At 33.7% G+C, this 23012-nt stretch overlaps 1 protein-coding gene across 1 annotated transcript in view; it reads left to right on the top strand.

Annotated features, from left to right (window-relative positions):
• ROBO1 (roundabout guidance receptor 1) overlaps positions 1–23012 on the top strand; it is a 1126461-nt gene that overhangs the window by 155525 nt on the left and 947924 nt on the right. Inside the window, exon 2 of the mRNA XM_064580171.1 lies at positions 6729–6865. Within this exon, the coding sequence (XP_064436241.1) occupies positions 6778–6865 (88 nt within the window). The 5' untranslated portion in view covers positions 6729–6777. The remainder of the gene's footprint in view (positions 1–6728; positions 6866–23012) is intronic.

Below are 23012 nucleotides of genomic sequence, written 5' to 3'. Positions count from 1 at the left end.
ATTTTCTAATCATGGATTTTATTCTCAGTATTGATTTCAAATTCATTTTCCTAGAGTCTTTTACTTATAATTTCTTTTCTTTCCTCTTTTTTCTTTACAAAATCCATGTATATAAATGAAGTCAGAAAGTTAATAATGACACTTTAAACCTAGGATATTAATAATTCGGGGTTTAGGATAATGTAGACATTTGGCTAAATATATAGTATCCACATCCTCCTAAGAGTGATGGGTTCCCTAAGTATATGAGAAGGCAAAGGTATTATAAATGAATTATAAGGCAAGTGTCTGTGTATAAATGTTTTAATCTATTTAGCCCTAAACCCTAAATGTGCTTTAAGTGCTCTGCTTTTTGTTTATTTGTTTGTTTCAAGTTTTTATTTAAATTCTAGTTAGTTAACATATAGGGTGATGTTGGTTTCAGGAGTAGAATTTAGTGATATGTCACTTTCAGCATATTACACCCAATGCTCATCACAACAAGTGCCCTCCTTAATACCCATCACTCATTTAAGTGCCCTGCTTGTATATGTAGTGTGCTATTTTCAAATAATACTTTTTATAAGAGATGTGACATTAACTTAAGAATTTGGTAATAATTTGTCCAGTTTAACTTGTCTATATAAAAGGATTAAATCAGCATTTTTAGAAGGTATTATATACCTTTTATTATTATTTCAAATTTAAAGCACCCCTAACTAAACAGAAGCCATAATAAATTCTTAATAGGGTTCCCTACAGACTTATATATGTATTATTATTCTAGAGAACTCTAAAGCAAGAGTAAATTAGCGAGTCATTTATAAAAATTACACACACACACATTTCTTTTTTTTTTTTTTTAAGATTTTATTCATTTTTTGACAGAGAGAGACACAGTGAGAAAGGGAACACAAGCAGGGGGAGTGGGAGAGGGAGAAGCAGGCTTCCCGCGGAGCAAGGAGCCCGATGCGGGGCTCGATCCCAGGACCCCAGTATCATGACCTGAGCCACCCAGGTGCCCCACACACATTTCTTATTAAGCTTTCCATTTACTAGGTGGATATTTTGAAAATAGCACACATTTCTTTTTTCTTTGTTCTTTTTCTTTTTCTTTTTTGGCTTCTAGTGTCATATGCTTCGCCAAATTCTATTGCCTTTCCTTTGCAGTGTCTTAATATTTATACCTTCTTTTTATCCCCCTAAGTAGACTTTATAGAGGATCCTGTTCACCACACATATGAGAATATACTAATAATCCTCTACATGGTTCTTTTGTCTTGATTCACTTTCATTCCCAAGTTATATAGTTGTTACCTAGTTTTATCTTCCCATATAAGTTGATAAGAAAAAAGTTGTTGATAGGAAAAAAACCTTGAATCACACTGTTGATAAGAAAAAAACCTTGAATTAGCCTTGTATTCAGGACTTTGCAATTCTTTGATGTTTTGATTTCGTGGAAAGAAAAATAGTAGAGTTGATTTCAATTCACTTATATGTGCTAACTACATATATTCATGCAGACAAGTCTCGTGAAGGTTCTGAACTCATAATGTCATATGGAAGATAATGATTTATGTATTATTTTCCTGATATAATTAAATCTGATGGGCTAATAAATAAACTGTGAAGTGCTACATATAGGTTATGTCTTATTTTTATTTTTTATTTCATATCTTCTGTTGTAGCAACACTTATCTGCACAATGGTTGTCTCCCCTCACTCTCTTTCCTGGTTTCTGCAGTTGTGTGATTTCAACACACCCTGTAAAGCCTAGGCCACCCCAGTCCCCTCCCCACCTTCAGCTTCTTCCATGGCCAACTTCATCCTTTGTGTCTTTGTCACTAATATAAAATAAATTATCTACTGCTCTAACATTAAGAGTATAGATTTGTTTCATATCTCTATGAATCTCCACTGCCTGGCACAGAGCTCTCCATATATTAACTGTGCAAAAATGTTTATTAACTATTTTTTTTAAGATTTTATTTATTTATTTGCTAGAGAGAGAGAGTATGGGTGAGAGAAAATGAGCGAGAGTACAAGCAGGGGGAGCTGCAGGCAGAGGGAGAAGCAGGCTCCCCACAGAGCAGGGAGCCCAATGCAGGACTCAATCCCAGGACCCTGAGATAATGACCTGAGCCGAAGACAGCCACTTAACCGACTGAGCCACCCAGGCGTCCCAACTATTTATTTATAGCTCTCTCACCAAACCTAATTTTGCATTCTTAATTCTTTTTTAAAGTTCCAAAATTTTCTGAAGACTCTTTTGAGTAGAGACCTTTAATTTTCATGATTGATTTTCCTTTAGGTGTTCTAGGGGGATAGTGTCATTTGAGTAGACCAAACTTCAGTTTATCTCATTTGTAAAGAGGGAGAGTATCTCCTTACTGTGTGTAGTTTGCTGACTGATTCTTCTATTATATGCAGAATTCAAAAGGAGTCTGGCCTTTCCTGGTCTTTGATCTCACAAGGACAGCCAGGTTTGGGGCTCACCTATTACCCACAGGCCACTGTTGTTTCTTTTATCTAAGAGTAGGACAAAGAAAATCAACAGTTCCTGGTGTTGTTGTTTTGGGGAACATTTCCAGCTGTTCTAACTTTTGACTCATTGGGTGACAATCAGTTAAGCAGAAGCTGAATACGATGAAAAGGTTGAGAAGATGAGACTCCAAAAACTATTTTGATTTCCCAGAGCACTTTTTGTTTTCAACTGAAAAGGAAAACAAAGAGAGTAGTGTAACTTAAAGAAGAACAAATTTTGGTTAGTAACAAGGAAAGCTTTGGTAAATATAGTTTCTGTCCTAAATATGAGAGAGAGAGAGAGAGAGAAAGAGAGAGCGAGCTACCTATGCTGAGGAGTTTCAGAAGAGACTGAAATATACTCATTGTGATACACTGATACGCTTAGGGAATGTTTGTGTTCTCTTAAGTAATCCAAAATGTATGCCTAAAAAAGTATGTTTTACTTTGTTGAACCATGCATTTACTTAAATTAATTTCTTATAGGACTTTTCTGCTTTCCAAGAAATTTCATAGTAATTAGTAGAACAAATTAAAACTATCTTTAAGGCAATCCTCCTCCTAAAAGCAGGCAGGCAATGCATTTATTTTTATTTGAAAATGTACACCAGCAACACATATTCATGCACAGCATATGCATATAACATTTTACCTTTTAACACCAAGGCACCTGTGAAAGAATCAATATCATTATGGGGGTGGACATTACATAGCTCTATATGTTTGTTAAATTTAAACCTATGCTGTAAATGGGTTCATTTTATCATATATAAATTTAACTTAATAAAGTTCATTAAACTAAATCAAAACCCCTACTGTCTTATAAGTTAAACCTAAAACAGACACTATTCAAATGTGAAGCAACATGTAAATACAAATCAAAGATTGGTTCCATCTTCATCCTGGAGTAACCTCATTGGATGCTATTTGAAGTTCGGAGTCATGGTGTTATTAATATTAATAGATATCAGGTGATGATATCTATTCTAGACACTCCATGCGTATTATCTCACCTGATGATGTAACTATTATTATTATTCACATTTTATATTTGAGAAAGATGAGATTAAGAAAGCTTAAATTTTTTTGCCTAAAGTCAAACAACATGAGTGGTAGAGTTGAGATCCATACCCAAGAATTTAGTATTACCATCTATGCTTCTAGAATAGTACACTGTGTTACTTCCATAGATTTATCATTCGCAACAAAATTATAAATATATATATATATATTTTAAGATTTATTTATTTATTTGAAAGAGAGAGAGAAAGCATAATCCTATTAACATAACTGGCAGTTCAACCAATTATAATAAATATTTATACCTCCAGGGTTATTTTGTTATGTTTATTGCATTGATTTTATTTTATTTTATTTTATTTTTTATTTTTTTTAAGATTTATTTATTTATTTATTTATTCATGAGAGACAGAGAGAGAGAGAGGCAGAGGGAGAAGCAGGCTCCCAAGGAGCAGAGAGCCCGATGCGGGACTCGATCCCAGGACCCTGGGATCATGACCTGAGCCGAAGGCAGGCGCTTAACCATCTGAGCCACCCAGGCGCCCTGATTTTATTTTATTTTTAAAGGCTATTTTTTAAAGATTTATTTATTTGAGAGAGAGAGAGAGAGTGAGAGAGAGTGAGCACATGAGTGGGGAAGGGGCAGAAGGAGAGAATCTCAAGCAGACTCCCCAATGAGCACTGTGCCGGACACTGGGCTCAGTCTCACAATCCATGAGATCATGACCTGAGCTGAAATCACAAGTCGGAGGCTTAACTGACTGAGCCCCTTAGCTGCCCCTGTTGCACTGATTTTAAAAGAAGAATGCACATGTTTTATGTGGGCTTTTATTTTCGATGGCTAGTGGCAGCAAATAAGGTATATGTAATTATTAACGAAATGGTTAGAATATAAGCAACCACAGATATGAACATCTCAGTTTCAATAAATATACTTTAAAGTATCATTTAACTAATATAATGATTCTAAATTGTCAAATAATAAGCAAATCATAAACAACCTCTAGGTTCAAACATGCTTTTATTTACATCAAAAGCTGAGGCCAAACTACTATAGGGAATAGTTTACTATAGTTTTCTATAAAACTATAAGGAATATGGATCTAGAGCTTATCTCAAAACAGGGACTCTGATGTCTAGTGCACATAATAATCAAATGTTAGAGAAAGGAGGAAGATGGGAATATCCCTAGGCAAGCAGAATCCAAGATGACAGGGTATCTGTTACATCAAAACCCAGTCAAGCAGAAATTACTAGGATGCAGTTTATTTATACATTTTCTCTGGAAGAACTGATCATCTCTACATCACTGAGAAATGTGACTATAAGCCAAAACACCAAGGGATAACTGAGAAGAAGCCTCTGGACAAACTAACAATCGCAGAGTTTGGATTGAAGAGTGGAACTGTTCATCTACGTTTGTGATTATCTGAAATCTAAGCTACTTTCTACTCTCGTTTGACACTTAAAACGGATAATACATGGAACATAATGGGGGTATGTGATGTCATTTATGAGTAGGATACCAGGGTAAGGAGAGTTACAAAGGCATTAGCTCCAGTCAAGGAAAATGGGTAACAAACATGAGCCTACAGTAGCCAAGAATATTTCTTCGCAGGCAAGGTTCTAGCCCAGACAGGAGGGGCTTGCAGAATTCTTAAAGAGAAGAAATAATCCTCAAATATCTTAAGTAAGTTCAGTGATTGTAGTGTCTGGCAGGAGGATTAGGAGGCTCTGCTAAAGGAAAACTTGGCAATTAACTGTACAGTGATAAGAAAGTAAGGACAGCTCAGCTCACCTAGACAAATTGATGGTGGCTTTGTGGGGGTAAACCTACAGACTCAAGTAGGTCACCCTTTTTTCAAGTTGTCATTCTGAGTGTCACAAGATGTGTGCTAGAACTTTCTTTTTCTTTAGGGACACATTACATTTTCTTTGTGCTAGATTTATTTATGTAGTTTTGACTAAGTGAGTACATGTCTTTCTATGTCCTAGCTCCTGAATGTAATGTTAAGTCCTGCAAAGTGTTCTTGTGTAATGTCACCTGCCCCCCGACCCCAACACCAGCCATTGGTTTCATTTCCTTTCCCAGGGTCCTTTGTGAACGTTTATTATAAGTTTCTGTACTGTGGTTATGGCCTCCATGCTAACTTTCCTCATAATTACTTTATATCCTTCACATTCCTACCAGAGTTATCTTCTCAATAATTTGAGTCATATTATTATCTATCACTAAACTCGACAGTGATTCCTCATTGCCTGTCTTTATCTTTCCAGTTTTCTATCATACTGTATTCTGGCAAACTTTACCATCAGCCAAATAACTCTCTTACAGTTCCTTAAATATATCAATGTATTATTGGAATACACCACATACACACACACACACACACACACACATATATATATATATTTCCTTTGAATATTTGGTTATTTTGTTCTCTCATTTTGAAAAGTATTTTCTATTTATCAAATACTATCTCATATCACAAATGCCATGTCTTTAGTGTAAGTTTGGTCGGTTCTCCCAAGCAAAACTGATCCGTCTTCCTCCTGAATTCCTGTAGTTTTATTCTGCCATCTGTTAAAGTCATCATCTACAAGGCACTATTTTATATTTCTTGGGTCCATCATGACTGATAACAGAGTGCTTTGTTCAGAATAGAACATCTACAAAAGTTTTTTTTTAATGTGTTTATAAATTGATGTCATTAAAGTGCCCTCAAATGTTTGTATACCTGAATAAAGAGAAACTATTTAGTTTTGTCTTCTGCTGTATCTTCAAAGTAGCATCGTGACTTGCTCATTATAAGCTGTTTGTAAATATTTGCTTAGTGAATGAGAAAGTTTTCTGGACCCCAGAGTTTTCTGGACCTGATGAGAGTGTTCCAACTAAATTGGTGAGAAGACAAAAACATGTATCTGGTATTGCCTAAATGCTAGAGAAAACCAATGAATTATTTGCTAATTATATCTGATTGAAAATGCATTTTCAAAATTAATAAATACTATATTTGTTCAAAATGTATATCCTAAAATATAGTCAGTGTAAGTTGTATTTAACTACTTACATATTTTATCATTTTGAAAAATGATATTTCAAATGCATTTAAACTATAATTTTTCACAAAATATTTTTAGTACTACCTTTTTCTCAACATAGCTAACCATTAAAAAATAATTGGCTATTTGTTTTTTTCTTCCAGATAAAACCTATCTGTCACTGGCTGGGTGTAATGCAAGGAAGGGACAAAGATGAAATGGAAACATGTTCCTTTTTTGGTCATAATATCACTCCTCAGCTTTTCCAAAGATCACCTGTTCCAGGCCCAGGTTATTGCAGGTAAGTGCCAAGCATCTGTTTTATCAAATCATGACCAGTATACTTTCTTTGCTTTAAATTCATTTTTCATTGTGTGTCTTATAAATCAAACTTGTTCATTTGCTTTCAAATGTGTAAGTCTGTGTGAATGGTTTCTTAAGTATGTGTGCTGATATGTTTCAGGGATCAAATATTCTTGAATACAGAGCACTTTCTTAATTCCCTAGAGAAAGTGAGAAAATTGACAAAAATATTCACTGTTACTGAAACATGTGAAGAGTTACTAGATTAACTTGGTGAATTAGAGTGGTGGAAGAAGAATAATTATAGTTGAGAGAAATGTGTAACACAAAAAGAAAAAGCAGTTACAAATGCATGTTAGTACCATAGAAAAGGGCCATCAAAAAAAGTGGAGTATTTAAACCTGAAATTCCTTTAGAGGAGTGACATGTTAATTAACAGGCTGAACAGTGTCAGGGTAAAAATGCAACATGCAGCCATAGTTACTGTTGTTTCCAGTGAAGTTAGAACTGGTGTCCTTGAAGTCGTAATTTTATTAATGGCGCTAGAATAACATTGCTGTAAAAAGCTTTACTCAAACTCTTTTATAGGAAATTAACTAAACCCAATGCTATGGTACAGGAAAATTGAAAAATATATTGATACACTAATGAAAATATAATGTCAACTTTCCTCTTAGATAAAGCTATGGGAATGAATTGTAGTTAATTTGGATAGGTTTAATTTATCATCATAATTTAGGCAAGTTATTCATAAAAGAATGGCAGATGGTGTTGCATTAAATTAAACCTTGAAGTTTGGGTTTTATTTATTTTACTGTTGTATTTATGTTAATATTTGGCACCAATGTGTAATTTATCATTTGTATCCACACACAAATCAGAATTTTCAAATAATCTAGGGGCTTGACTTTTTCTCCCTTGCCAGGTTAACACGGGTACCTGGCAGATAAGGGAGTTGTGAATAAACAAATGGAATTATATCTATTAAAAACATTTCCATAGGGTGAAAGTATACAGAAAATTTAGTCTGTTGTAGCAAAGTACATTTAGCTACTTTGTACTTAATACACTACTGAAATTACTAAAAGTTTTTATTTTTAACCTGTTTCTACATTCCCTTCTCTTTCCACAATTCTGTTGAGTATTGCTTAAAATTAGTGAATGAACCAAATATCAAAGATTGGCAATATGAAAAATGTGCATTTTTAAAGTACGTGAAAAATGCAAATTAAGTACAAAATAATTCATCATTTTTCAAATCGTCAGGCAGGGTAAAGAGGGTATTTGTATGAAAATGTTTTGAAAACCATGACTGTAGATACATACAGATATAGATTATAGCTTAGATATAGTTATCCTTAAACTGTCTGGCCAGCCAGTGACTATTATAGGTCAACAAATTTAATCCATGATCTAGTTATCAAGCAGGTAATCAAATCTCAAAATGGTCACGTGTCATTTGCATCATCTTTACCTAGATATCTGGAAAAAGGAATGCATACATTATTGTGTATGGTGGGAAGGAGTAAGGTTTATGTATGAAATATAAAGTTACCTTTGCATTCAAGAAGATACTGTATCATTTCAAAGAAGACCAATCAACTTGAACATTTAGGTCTAAATTAGTCAAAACTCTGCAATTACTATCCTATATGCAAACATTTTTATAACTAAAGAGAGCTTAAAATAAATGAATTTATTGCTTCATACAACATGTAGATTGGCTTCAGAGGTCATCAATCAGTTTTCATTTAGTTAACAAGATGTCCTACAGATTAGTAACTCAGGGCCCACTATGAGGCAACATCTTAAAAAGAAATATGAGTACTGACTGAAAAGGGGGTGCATAAAGTTAAATGTCTGTCTTGTTCAGGACAACAGAGTTCAAGAATTATTTCAAAGTAATTTACCTGCCAAAAGAAATATACTGTTAGCTTTTCAAAAGGAACACCTGCGGACCGGAAGTCATTTTCCTACCCGCTGCCCCCCAGGAGCATTGGTTTCAGGCTAAGGAGATGACAAAACTACTGAGAGGAGTCATCCACCTCAGATTCTCTCCTTCATGTTAATCCTAGAATGAACTGAGGCCCTGATGTCTTTCGTTGTTGTGGTCCTAGCTTTCTCAAGTTCAGTAGAGATCCGGACCTGGAGTGAGTTTAGTGGAGTTTAGAGGGAGCAATGATGGGAAGATCAATATCAACATCTTTTTAAAAAACCGTTTCTCATTCACCTGATTTACTTCCACTCTTCACCTTGAGAGAAGAATATTCTCCTTCATCAGAAATTTATTGCAAAAGGCAGATAAATGAAAAAAAAGTCACAAGTTTCTGAAAAACTAAGAAGTATATGGTCTCTAGAACTTAATGACTTATCTTAGCAGAAGTGTAGACAGGCAAAAGATGCCTCAGGGCACAAAATTAAAAAAAAAAACAATGCAAATAACCATCACAATGCAGATTATTTTATTAACACAATAATCAAGCGGTTTTCAATAAAGCTGTGACTTGGTTACTTGGTGTCATTAAATATTAAAATATTTGAATATAACGCTTGGCTTGATGGATAACCCAGCTTGCATTTTTTTTTTTTAATTTTCTCTTCTGTCTCCCTATATAATGCATTGTTAAAACAGCTTATCTTTTATCATATTTACATTTTCGTATATTTACAATATTGTATGGGAAGTGGTTGGTGTGTCAGGGCAGGTGGCCTAGAAATTACACATTTTAAATCAAAAAATACTTTTGTTTAAAACTATAAATCAGTTTTAAGAGAAAGGAATAATTAAAAGGTGGATTCTGGGAATGGTTAGGCGGCTGTAACAATTCAGAGTCGTTGCCTTCGTTCCATATAGAGCCTGTTGAAAACCTGCCTCTGAATGAAAACCACTGCTAGATGTTTGTCTTGTCACTTTACCTCATCTTTTATTTACATACAAAGCACTCTTAAGCCAACTGTGGTTATCTCCTGAGGCACTCTGTATCTGGGCTATGCCACATCCTTATTTAATCTCTCCTGCAAAGGACTCTGGCAGATACCCATCTTTACATTTTAAACATCCACCTCTGATTGCAACAGATGTCAGGAAGACAATGAAAGACAAATGTTAAATGATATGTTTTAAAAGTATACATTTCATATACAGTGGGTTGATCTGAAAATTTGAAGAGCATCTATGGTAAAAAAAAAACAAAACAAAACACAACAATGCTGAATTCTAGGTGTATATTGTAAAATTTTAAGTGGAAATACATGGGGGGGGGGAAGCCCACAAGGTTGCATTTGTATTTGAATAAATCCAACAGCCTACTTTAAAGTTAAAGGTGATTTATTTTTCCCTCTCTCTTCTCTACATATGCAGCAGCGTTTTCCTTCATTAGAGATGCAGGTGCTGATAGGGTGATTTCCTTTGCCCTGCCTCATGTCAACAAGGCTTGAGTGTGAAATTGTCTGAAATGATTTACTGCTTACCCTCCCCACCTATCCATTCACCAACACTTCAGTACCTTGCTGTTTTACCCAGAGGACAGTAATTGCAATGAGCTAAGTGTTATCTGGGTTTGAATCATCTATAGATAAATTTTGAATTTTAAACAAAGAATTCTTCATGTAAAAATCTAGAAACGATAGGACACATATACATACAATTCCCAAATATACCTATTTTTGTGTATTTTCTTTTTTTCACATGCCTAACAGATTGTTGAATAGATTGAGGGATTGTTTCAGATTTTAAAAATCTCCTTTGTAATGTAAAACGATAAAATAGAAAGTCTATTTCTGAAACTGAAATGCGATTGGATCTTCAAACATTTCTTTTGGAGTACGTTATTTAACTAATAATGTTGCATATATACATCCTACAAAGGTTTTTATCTACAGGAATTATTTTTCCAATGGTTGTGATTAGTTTCAGTAGCACAGTAGTCACAGGCAGTGATAAGAAAAAGGCGTAATATTTGCAGTTATAGAGATCACTTATTCATGGGCAGTTGGATTTTTTTTAACTGCATTGACTGTTCAGAAATTAATTTTACAAACTTAAAAAGTTAATTGTCTCTTCTATTAGAATATAACATTTAAACTTAAAAGTACTTTAACAGGTTACTTAGCTCTTTCAATTATGCACTGATAGAGGTGTTACTATAAACGAAAGTAAAAAAAATAAATATAAATAAGTAAATAAACAAAAGTGATTATGATTTTATGTGCTAGTTGACAAATCTGTATGACTCAAGAATTGCCTCTTAATGTATTTCCCATAGATTATATTTTTCAGAAATGCTTTAGATGTTCATTAAAAATAAAGTTTTCTAGGGCCCATGGCAGAATCGCTAAAACAGAGAGAGCCTGGATTTGAAGCCCAAAACCTGAAGTTTTATAAGCACCCCAAATTACTCTAATACACAGAAAATTTGAGAAACACTGCTTTGGACAAAATTTAAGTTGATAAATAGTTGAGTACATTAAGAAATGTTTACTCTCTGAGGAAAGAGTCACATGAGAGGGGGATAAAAGTATTTGAAGATAATTCTTTAAGATATTTCAAGGATTTGGGGGAGCAGATTTGAGGCTATTGCTGGTTTATTTTGCTTTGTTTTTACCTATTTTTTTGCTATTTTGATCTCATAGTAATACTTAGAGATTCAGAAATATCGTTGTTCGCACTGGAGGAAAGGCACTAAACTAATATGTCAGTGAAAATTAACGTATATATTTTAAAATTGCTTTATAAAATATTTAGTTTTGCCTAATTAGTACAATTTCTCCTAAATTTTGACCACGCCTTAATGAAATGTTTATTCAGACATTAGGTGTCTGGGAATTTATGACCAAATTAGAATAATATATCAATTATGCAAATTTTCTGTAAAAAGAGATTAAGAGCCCAGTGTTTTTCATTATAACTAATGGGAGCCCTAGCTACTTCTACCTTCATGGATTTATTCCACCATAAAGAATATTAAACATATTTTAATGTTGGTGTTGACATTAACATGAGTATAATCTTTCACTTTTTCTGATTTTAAAATAAAAATATTTTCATGGGCCCCTAACTGTATTGTTGGCCCACACTATGCCACTGTGGCTAGTGGGCAAGTCAGTTCGGTTAAGAACCATGAAAAGACAAAGTATGAATTTATGACTTATACCTCAATGTGATGGCTACAAAAAATATTTACTACAAATGAAATACAATAAAACTTTGTATCACAGATTTCTCTAAGTTTTATAGGAAGCTAGAAAGCCAGAATATAAGAGAAATCACATATTCTCTGAATGTTACTTTTCATCATTTAATTTTAATCAAAATAATAAAGAACCTAGACATACCAAGAAAGAAAGGGGGGGAGGGGGGATATCAGTAAGGGGGAGGGAAGACTACTCAGGAAACATTAAAAACATCAAAATGTCATAGCGGAGAAAAGAAGACTTTTGGTTCAGATAGGTCTGTGTTTGAATAATATCTCCACTATATATTAGTTCTGTTACCTTGGTCAGTAAGTTAGTCTCTCCTTATGTCAGTTTACACTTCAGAAAGAAAGTTAGAATTAGTTTGTGTTGGGTCTGAACTAAAGATAAAATATTCAAAGAATTCGGGATCCTGAATGGATTCTATATATGGAAGTTGTTCTTAATAACTTTGACAATAACATTATTATGATCTATACTGTGTGTTACCAGCCTAATCTGCAGTATATGGTTGTAGCAGGACAGTAACTAACTACAGAAGCCATTGAGGGAAAACAGACGCATAATCAAGGATGAGATCCTGTGATAAGGTCTTTGCCAAATGCCCTTTAGAACCTAGAGTGACAACTTGAGGACCTCACAGAACATTTCACAGAGCAGGCAAACAAAATAAGAATCTGTTGGAAAGTAAGCACTTATTAAGCACCTACTGTGAGCTATGCACTTTAGTTTTATAAGTTCTAACTGGTTGGAGAGGGGTGAGTGGGAAAGAAAATCCCATTATTTTATTACGGGATGCATTTTATTGCATTATTTTATTGCATTATTACGGGATGTTTGGAGATGAGTCCAGAGAGATTTGAAGTTCAAATCTTGAGGAGCCTTTTATACGATGCTAAGAAGCTGTAAATGTAAAAAGAAATTGTCTTTCTGGAGTTGACAAACATAATGAAAATCAATTATTATCTAATTTTCTAGTTAGAATAAATGATCATAATGATAGAATACAGGAAAACACTCCTGGAAGTTTTTTCAAAAGTATTATCAATACCTAAAAGAGTAAGTAGTACATAGAAATTATTCACTGCTGGGGCGCCTGGGTGGCTCAGTTGGTTAAGCGACTGCCTTCGGCTCAGGTCATGATCCTGGAGTCCCTGGATCGAGTCCCGCATTGGGCTCCCTGCTCTGCAGGGAGTCTGCTTCTCCCTCTGGCCCTCCCCCATCTCATGTGCTCTCTCTCACTCTCTCTCTCACAAATAAATAAATAAAATCTTTAAAAAAAAAAGAAATTATTCACTGAATGTTTATTGATAAATGAATAAGGTAATGAGAGGAAGAGACTACAGAAAAAAATATCAGAATCCTCAGTATAGATCAGGCAACAGAGAAGGAAAAGAGACTTGCAAAACATATGGATATGGAGTCAGAAAAGCTGAGGGATCATGGGAAGTGAAAGAAACGAAGAAGATGAGTAAAGGATAACGCTAAGATTCATTGTTGGAGGATGGGCAAATGGTGGCATCATAATGAAATTGGTGGACATAGAGAGCTACACTATGATTTGATTTAATGTGTATTTATTGTTAGATTATTTACAATATATAACTTTTAAAAGATCAAGTAAAAAATATATGAGCATAATAGTATACTTGCATTAGGTCTTCGAACTGCTAATTGCTTTATAATTTTTGTTGGACTTAAGCTCAAAATGATTATCTATAATGCTATTTAGAGTCATTCATCATATATATATGTGTGTATGTATATACACATGTCTATGAATGTATATACATACACATATATTTATGAATATATACACATATATACATATATGAATGAATGTATATATTATTTGTTATTAATATATATTAAAACTACTAGAATTTTTCTGGACAATTAACCAAGTTAAAGTTAACAATCATAAAATGAATAATATAACCAAACTATGGAGTAAATGGCTGTTAAAATATCTGGTATATATGATTTATTCTCTCAGTATAATTGTGTTTTTCGGGATCTTCCTTCATATTCTTTCACTGATAAAAACACATTTTTGAAATTCTTCGATCATTAAATCAGTTGACATTGTGATGTGACCTTGTTTTTGTTCTGTTTTGTTTGTAAGTTTTTGTGTTTGTGGGTCTTAAATAGGATTGGAAACTCCATGGCTAGTTGTGTCAGGTCTTGAAAGAGAACACACACTCAAAAAAATAAAACACATTCCTTACTTTCTAGAGACCATCACTCAGTTGAAGATGAGATCTTAATAAGTGGAAAATTGCCAGCTGTCTTCAATTCCATGGCTCTTTGTTAGCCTTGGTCTACGAGGGTGAGGCTTTATCTAATTGTTTAAGTAGATGGAAGCAAACTAACAGTCAGTGACAAGACGCCCAATGAAGAAACTCATATTTGTAATCTAGCGGTAAAGCCCATGACTCCTCTGCTTTGATGATGTCTTTGTGATGAACCTGGCTTGCAAAACCTCATGTGCCACACTAGCCACCTAATTAAGCTATCAGAATGCCGTGCAGCAAACCGAGTGCCTCATAAGGACTGGTATAAGTAATTTTTGCTCCTCTATTGCTTGGTTAATAGAAAGAGGCACTCCTCTAGATTATGACTGATAGAGGCCATATGGTACAGCTGTTGTAATTGTGCCTGAGGGTGGGGAAAGCCTCTTGTAAAAAATTCTGTTTGCCCGAGAGGCTGTCATTACTTCATTCAACTCTTTACCCTAGATTTCCTAGTGAGCATTCATTTATTCTTTCTCTGTACTTGCGGATCTCTTCTGTCCACACGCCTATGTCCTTTGTTATATAAACAGACCCAGCCTCTGCCATGTTCTCACACGGGAGAAGGGCTTTGAAAATTATTTCTTTTGTTTAAATAATTGATAAGTAAAATGGGTATTTTGGACTATTAAAATACAAGGAATATATAAATACTTCAACATGAAAGGTTGAATGCATGTGAGAGCCTTCAAAATATAAAAATTGACCTTCTCCCCAAAAGAGAATCCACTGTGCAAATTTTGAAAGGAGATATGACATTATGTACATATACATAAATTTGTTTCACAATATGCATATTTATGTGTGCATCCATATACACGTATATAACACTTGTATGTAAATACATAAATTTAATTATGTATTTAAATATAGGTGTGTGTATACAAGAGTATTTGTGTTTATTCTAAATTACTCATATAGGTCTGGTGGATACATACAGGCTGACATAGAGGTTAATTTTTGAATCCTCATAAAAGATAAGAATTATCCTATTTTCCCATCAATATCAATAGTTCAGTATCTAACTTATTAGATAGTACTAGGGCAATGTAACTATACAAATGACTAAAGTCCTTGTATATGAAAATAATTCTATAGAAATATATAATTTCTCATTTTTCTATCCACATGGTCTTTCACTTTTATTTGAATGTTTACTCTGTGGAGTCCCATAGCATGTCGTGGAATTGAATTAGAGGCATGAGCATGGCATAACTCTTACTGTAAGCTGAGGGTGAGTGCCCAGAATCCTGTGCTGCCAGTCTCGTTCATGATGTGTCATTGCTTACTGGATTGTAGATTTCCCTTGTCACTTGTGACTCTAATAAATTCTTTTCAATTGCACATAAATTTTTTTCTTTTCTTGGATTTTTATTTTCTAATACGATGAGAAAATTGTGGTTTTTAAATAGTTGCAGAACGAGAAGTGTTTTATAGCTGATTTCACGTTCTTTAAAGAAACTGAATGTCACCAGCTGTAAGGTGACAATGATTGTAAGATGTGCCATTATGTATGGCTAAGAAAAAATAAACTAGCGCTTAAGCCTTGAGCAATGTCTTAGGGATAGTTTTGTGTGATGCATTAATCAGACCAGCCTCTTAATGCTTTGAAGTTTTTTCATCTCTCCTAGAGGAACAGCCAGTTTCTTTTGCTTCTAATTTGGTGGGCAAAAAGCAATCTTTTTGAAATTTCTCAGAAAGTAGACATATTCTATCTAGACATGTTCTATCTTCTTTTCTTCAGTAGCTTAATTTTGCTTCACAAAAAATATAGATCTGAGACCATTCCTCCAACAATAAATATTCCCTCCAGTAATCTCAAATCTATTTCTGAAATTTTGTTTCTAAGCTTCAAATAACAATTATATTTACTGACAATGCTCAATTATAGTTGGACTTGTAGAAGACATTTTAAATGATAATTAAACTCAACTTGTGTATCCCCCATAATGCACATAACTCAACCAAAATGCCAGCCATATGAACAGTTATGACCAAGTAATCACATCACAGGTAATGACAGTCACATCAAAACTGCTGTCTGGCTCATAACTTTTGTAAGGTGCCATCAACTGTAAGCATTCAGAATCAGAATATGGGGGGAAATGTATCTTTGAATCAATGAAATATGATATATGGAGGGAAATTGAGCCTAACACATTCCTCATGTTCCTCAAAGCTACTTTAGGTAAAGGCACAAATATTCACTGGCAACCAACTCTTCTTAATACATCATGACTTTAAAGCCACACACTTGGTGAATGTAAAGAAATACAGTAAGAATACAAACACAATTAAAATATATCCATTTAAAGCCTCAGTTTTGCTTTTTTTTTTTTTTTCTTCCTGGGAGAGGTGTCTTTCTCAGGTTTAGAAATCTTTTACCAGGAAACTCAGCTTACATACTTGGGATCTTACTACCATTAAGATAACTGAAATTCCTAACCAGTATGCACTGTGCTGAAATTAATAATGCATTTTTTTTTTTTTTTTTTTGGTAATTTAGCTTTTGTATAGTTTTTTTTTTTCCACAGAAGTTCCTAGGTAGACAAAAGTAGCTTCAGGAGATACTGTGCTCTTTTTCCATAAGTGTTTGCTAGACTCTAGATAATGTCAATGTAATAACAAGAACTGACTTTGTAATACTTTACTTTCAAAAGCATACTAAAAGTTAATTATGTACAGAAAGGAGTAGTTGCTAAGTATTTACAGTTAAATGTTGGATATTATAAAAATTGGTTAGTCCTGATTAGAAGGTAATAGTACTCCTTAACCAACCTGTAACTAATGTATTATTATATTCACTGAATCAATTTGTCAGTGAAGTGAAACTTATTTCATTGAATCTTATTTTTGGCATCATTCTCTCAAAACTATAGTTTTGTTAGATTTTTCCAGCCAAGAACTTTTATGGTAAAACTAAGTTTTAGCCTTTTAAAAAACTGCCAAACTTTTTATGAACTACTTTGCTTTCCTACCAGCAAAGAATGAGAGTTCCTGTTGCTCCCCATTCTTGCTACTTTTGGTGCTATCAGTATTTTGCATTTTAGCCATCTAATAGATGTGTAATGATACCTCAGTGTTGTTTTAATTTGCAATTCCCTAGAAACATATGATATTGAGCACATTTTCATATGCTTATTTGATATTTGTATTTCTTCTCGGGCAAGGTGTCTGTTCAGATTTTTCACTTAGTTTTTAAGTGGGTTATTTGTTTCATTTTTGTTGAGTTTTAAGACTTCTCTGTATATGTTGACTATAAATCCTTTCTCATCTTTAAAATATTTTTAAAAATATTTTCTCCTGGTCTGTGGCTTATCTATTCATTTTCTTAAAGTGTCTTTTGCAGAGCAGAAGTTTTAAATAAAATCTGACTTATCAAATCTTTTTTGTTCATGGATCATGTCCCCCCCCCCCCCCCCCCCCCGGTGCAACACAACTTTATTATCCTTAGAAACATCTTTTATACATGTGACCCTGCATTATGTATTCCATATATCACACACTGGTGAATAGATTCTTTCCATAAAATAACACTGCAGTAATTCACATACACATTTAACGTTCTTAGAAACATCTTTTAGGGCGCCTGGGTGGCTCAGTTGGTTAAGCGACTGCTTTCGGCTCAGGTCATGATCCTGGAGGCCCTGGATCGAGTCCCGCATCGGGCTCCCTGCTCGGCAGGGAGCCTGCTTCTCCCTCTGACCCTCCCCCCTCTCATGTGCTCTCTCTCTCTCATTCTCTCTGTCTCAAATAAATAAATAAAATCTTTAAAAAAAAAAAAAGAAACATCTTTTATACACATGCTTTTCCAGGTGTATTGAATACGCCACATTGTGTTGAACACAGTTATCCACTGCAATAACAAGTTGGGCTCATATATACAGCCTCCATTCCTAGAAACGTCTTTTATTTGTGTGCCTTTGCAGAATGTTTTAAGCACAAGGTGGTGAATACAGTCATTCCTGGAATAACACTTTAATTATTCACATATAAAATTACCATTCTTAGAAATACCTTTTGTACCTATAACTTTTTTTAAAAAATTTTATTTATTTGCCAGAGAGAGAGAGCAAGAGAGCTTGAGAATACAAGCAGGGAGAGCGGCAGGCAGAGGGAGAAGCAGCCTCTCTGCTGAGCAGGGAGCCCCATGTGGGACTCAATCCCAGGATCCTGGGATCATGACCTGAGCGGAAGGCAGACGCTTAACCGACTGAGCCACCCAGGTGTCCCTCTACCTGTAACTTTTTAAAGTATACTAAATGCAACACTGTTGTATATTCTCACTGAAATATTCTCACATAATCTCACTGAAATATCAATGTACTTATTTATATGAAAAGCTAGCATTCAGAAACATCTTTTATACTTGTGTGATTACTTAGTGTATTAGATGTAACACTGTATGGTGAACAGAATCTTTCACTAAAATGATGGATCATATTTTTGATGGTGTATCTAAAAACCCATTACCAAATGCAAGGTCACCACAATTTTCTCCTAAGAACTTTTAAATATGTGACATTGTCCTCATTTACATAAGATACTTTAAATATGTAGAATAATAGTCCCCTTGTAAGTCTTCAGTGTAAAGAAATGATACTGGAAAGAATATATTCTGTGGCACTGTTATATGAAATCAGAATCAAATGTGAAAAGGGTAATAATAATATCATTTTTGTCAATATTAACAATAAAACTTATTGTTTACTTAGCATGATATGGAAAAAATTGTCTAATCACAAAACCAATTTTTGGCATCTAAAAATATTAAATATAGCTGAAAATAGGACAAATAAAATTAAAATTGAAAAGGAAGACCAGAGACAATTTCTATGAAAAGAAACACCAGTTGTTTAAGAAACCAGTTAGTATAGTGGGGATAAGAGAATCAATTCAGGAGTGTTATTTGGGTGGAAGAAGTTCATGTGGGTCAAGTGTCTAATGTGCTCTAGGTATACCAGAAGCAACTCCACCGCTCTGGGGAGGACTGAAAATTGATTTTTAAGGATCACAATGAAGGTGGTTTATTCAAGTTTTAACCATAAGATTTAGAGTTAATCTTTCTCTTTAGTTCTCTCTCTCTCTGTTTGTGTCATGCTATCTCTTTAAAGATGAGCTGTCTTTTTCTGATATTTTGTTTTTATGAATGAAGCTTTTATTAAGTGTGTGTAGGAATCAGCCATTTTACCAGATTGCTTTATTTATAGTAAACAGGCTGGAAGGTATAAATCAAAGCACTGGCTTTAGTGTGAGAATTACTTAGATTCTGTATGAAATGTGTGGACTTGGGAAACTTGCAAATAGGTTTTTTGGTTTGTTTGCTTTGTTTGTTTGTTTAAAGAAGATGATAACTTGTGGTTGTGAACATTACATTAAAGACTATGTAAAGTATCTAGTACAATGCCTCACTTATGGAAGGCACTCAGTAACGGTAGCTACTATTATTTGAAAAATAGGTATTGAAAAATAGGGTTGCCTGGGTGGTTCAGTCAGTTAAACATGGGGACTTTGGCTCAGGTCATGATGTCATGATCTCGGGATCCTGGAATCGAGCCCCATGTTGAGCTTCATGCTCAGAAAATAGGTATTGCTAGTAAGTTTTTGGAAATATGAAGGGGACAGGAAGTATGTAGATGAGTGAAAGATTATCAGGCAGTTTTGAGCCCTGATGATGATGTCAGTGACTGAAACTAAGAATATTTGGAACGGAGCATTGCTCCAGATTAATGGAGGAGTTAGAAAACACCATGACCTAAAAGAGGTGAATTTTATTGTGGAGTTTATGGACGTGAGAATAATTAGTTACTTTTCTTCAGAATAGCAGATTTTATGCAGTGCCTTGAACCACCCCTCTTCACAAGTCCCAACAGACTATTCAATGTGTAAAGTCACAGTATTTAATCAACAGAAAATATTAAGCAATGTAGAGAAGTTCTAATTTGCTATGAAAAACAGATGTGACACAATTTCACTACAACCTCAATGAAAGAAAAGAATGCAAATTTAGCAGAATATATTACAATTTACCTTTTAAATATATAAGAATGTTAAGTCACAACTGTTAGGCAGTTCTATTTAGTGACATAATGCTTCAGGGCAAACAAGGGAAACATGATCATTGTGAATGCTTTTAATAGACACTGTGACATATTTTGAGACTACCGTGGTTGATTTCATTATAATTATTACTAGATTGTTTAGCATAATAAATATTTTAAAGCTCTCAAATATGTCACCCAGAATTTCAGTTTGTGAAAGCAAACAGAAGGATGCCCACAAGTTAACATTTATTTTCTGAGGCATCTTGGTGATAGAAGGGCTTTCATAGTTTTGTTTTGTCTCTTTGTTTGTTTTAGTGAAATACTTTGCAACAATGAAGCTATAGGCATATAGTATTTATTTCTTTGTATTTCGTTGTTAAAAAAACAAAGACAGAAATTATATACTGATCGCAGAATATGTTTGAAAATCACTAGTCTAAAGAAACTATAGAAGCATACAACGAGACATTGAAATATTGACTAGAATTGGCCAAGAAGAATTTAGTCATTTGCTGTCAGGTAGGAAGTAAGTTTTCGGTTTTACCTTGTGTGTTTATCTGTGTGTACCTGCTTATATTTGTGTTGAATCTATTATAACTTTTAAGGATTCATTCAAATTTGATTCACTATTGTGGTGTATCGTAATAGACTTTTATTTCAACAGATGGAAAATAAACTGTAATTTTTCAAGAGTGGCATTATTTTCAGTTAAATTTATTATGTGGTAGACCAGGGTGGGCTGACGTGATGTAAATGTCACAGATCCATCAATCTCAACTAAAATATTAATAGAAAGGAACAAAACATGGTATTAGGGGATCTCAATCAATCTGATTGATTAAAGTAGATAATAAAGGCAAAAGTAAAGGTGACTACAATAATTATTTGATAAGTAGAATTGCCTCTGACTTAATTGAGTTTTTATGACACTATTAATAATAAGAATTAGATAATAAATTCATAGTATGGTTTAATTGAATGACCACTAAGAGAAGGAAGAAAACTGAAATTTAAGGTAAAGAAATGATTAAGAATTAGAATAATTAGTTAAAATTACTAGAGTTGTCAAATTTCAATAAAGGCTGAAGAAAAGGTTTAGTGAAAAAAGCATGAAAACAGTAACATGGACAAATAAAATGTATCTAAATGTATGAATCAACTGGAAAATTAGAATCAGTAGAATCAATATGATTAATTCAGATAAAATATAGAAAATACTCTATTAAAATCATTAAACCTTGACTTAGAAATGTCTGGCACTTGGGGCGCCTGGGTGGCTCAGTCATTAAGCATCTGCCTTCGGCTCAGGTCCTGATCCCAGGGTCCTGGGATTGAGCCCCGCATCGGGCTTCTTGCTCAGAGGGAAGCCTGCTTCTCCCTCTCCCACTCTCCCTGCTTGTGTTCCCTCTCTCACTGTATCTCTCTGTCAAATAAATAAATAAAATCTTTAAAAAAAAAAAAAGAAATGTCTGGCACTGTCAGAAATATGTCATTATTTTATGTGAATGTACCTCATTATATTAGAAGTCAAGTCATGTAATAACAAAATTTATGAGATCTGATTCAACATAACCACCCTTCCACAAAAAAGAAAGAAAGAAAGAAGAAAGAAAGAAAGAAAGAAAGAAAGAAAGAAAGAAAGAAAGAAAGAAAGAAAGAAAGAAAGAAAAAAGGGAAAGGGAAAGGAAAGGAGAGAAGAGGCCAATCTATTATACACTTCTTTTGGTACATAAAATCTGTGGACTCAGTGGAAACAAGCATTCATGCATCTCATGTTTCCTTGGATAGTCCCATTTCATGCTTAGTCTTTCTGCATATTGTATATATATATATGAAACTATAAATATATATAATAATATATGATCTAATATATAAATATATTATAATTATAACATACAATTATATATTATATATTTTATTACATTATATATCTATTATATATGTATTATATTACTATATATATATTTTTTTCCACTATAAGTTAAGCAAACACAGCCAAATTCCATAGAATATTTGGACAATGTATTGATCTTCATCTGGTCTTTATTCAGAAGACTTTGCTGTAAGATATGTTTAATTATTATATTTTAAGTTTTTGATCAAAAGTATTTTGGCAATTATTTATTGAAGATTTGAGGTAATTTTACTGAGGTAACTAATAGATTATTTGGGAGGCCTGCAGAAATAAAAAGATCTATTTTAAATGGAAGCTGAAAGCTAAAGCTGATTGTGTTGGTAATTTGTCATGTTCTTTCCACTATTGATAATTTCACATTTATGATTTAAAAGACAACTTTGTGGAATTTTTGCATAAGAATATTTGCATGAACAATCTATCTTCACTGTTACAACATTTAGCCATTAGTAATTGAGGACAGATTTTATAAACAAACTTTAATAATTAATAATAAATATAATTAAAGACTGTTATATATCTAGTTTACTGTGTCTTTAATTTCTGGGTAAGAAATAATACACTTACCATCAATGGATAGCATTCACTGAGCACTCACTGTTTGTTTTTCTCTGCACTGATCTCATTTAATCCTTGAAAAATCTTTGTGAAAAAAGAATTATTATTTCCAATTTAACCTTAACAGAGCCAGAATTTGAACCC

The sequence above is a fragment of the Mirounga angustirostris genome, unplaced genomic scaffold (assembly GCF_029215605.1).
Source record: "Mirounga angustirostris isolate CCGP_5_RB_7025 unplaced genomic scaffold, mMirAng1.0.hap1 SCAF_1, whole genome shotgun sequence".
Lineage (NCBI taxonomy): Eukaryota > Metazoa > Chordata > Mammalia > Carnivora > Phocidae > Mirounga > Mirounga angustirostris.
The sequence above is the reverse complement of the archived record's forward strand: the minus strand, read 5'-3'. Positions and strand labels throughout refer to the sequence as shown.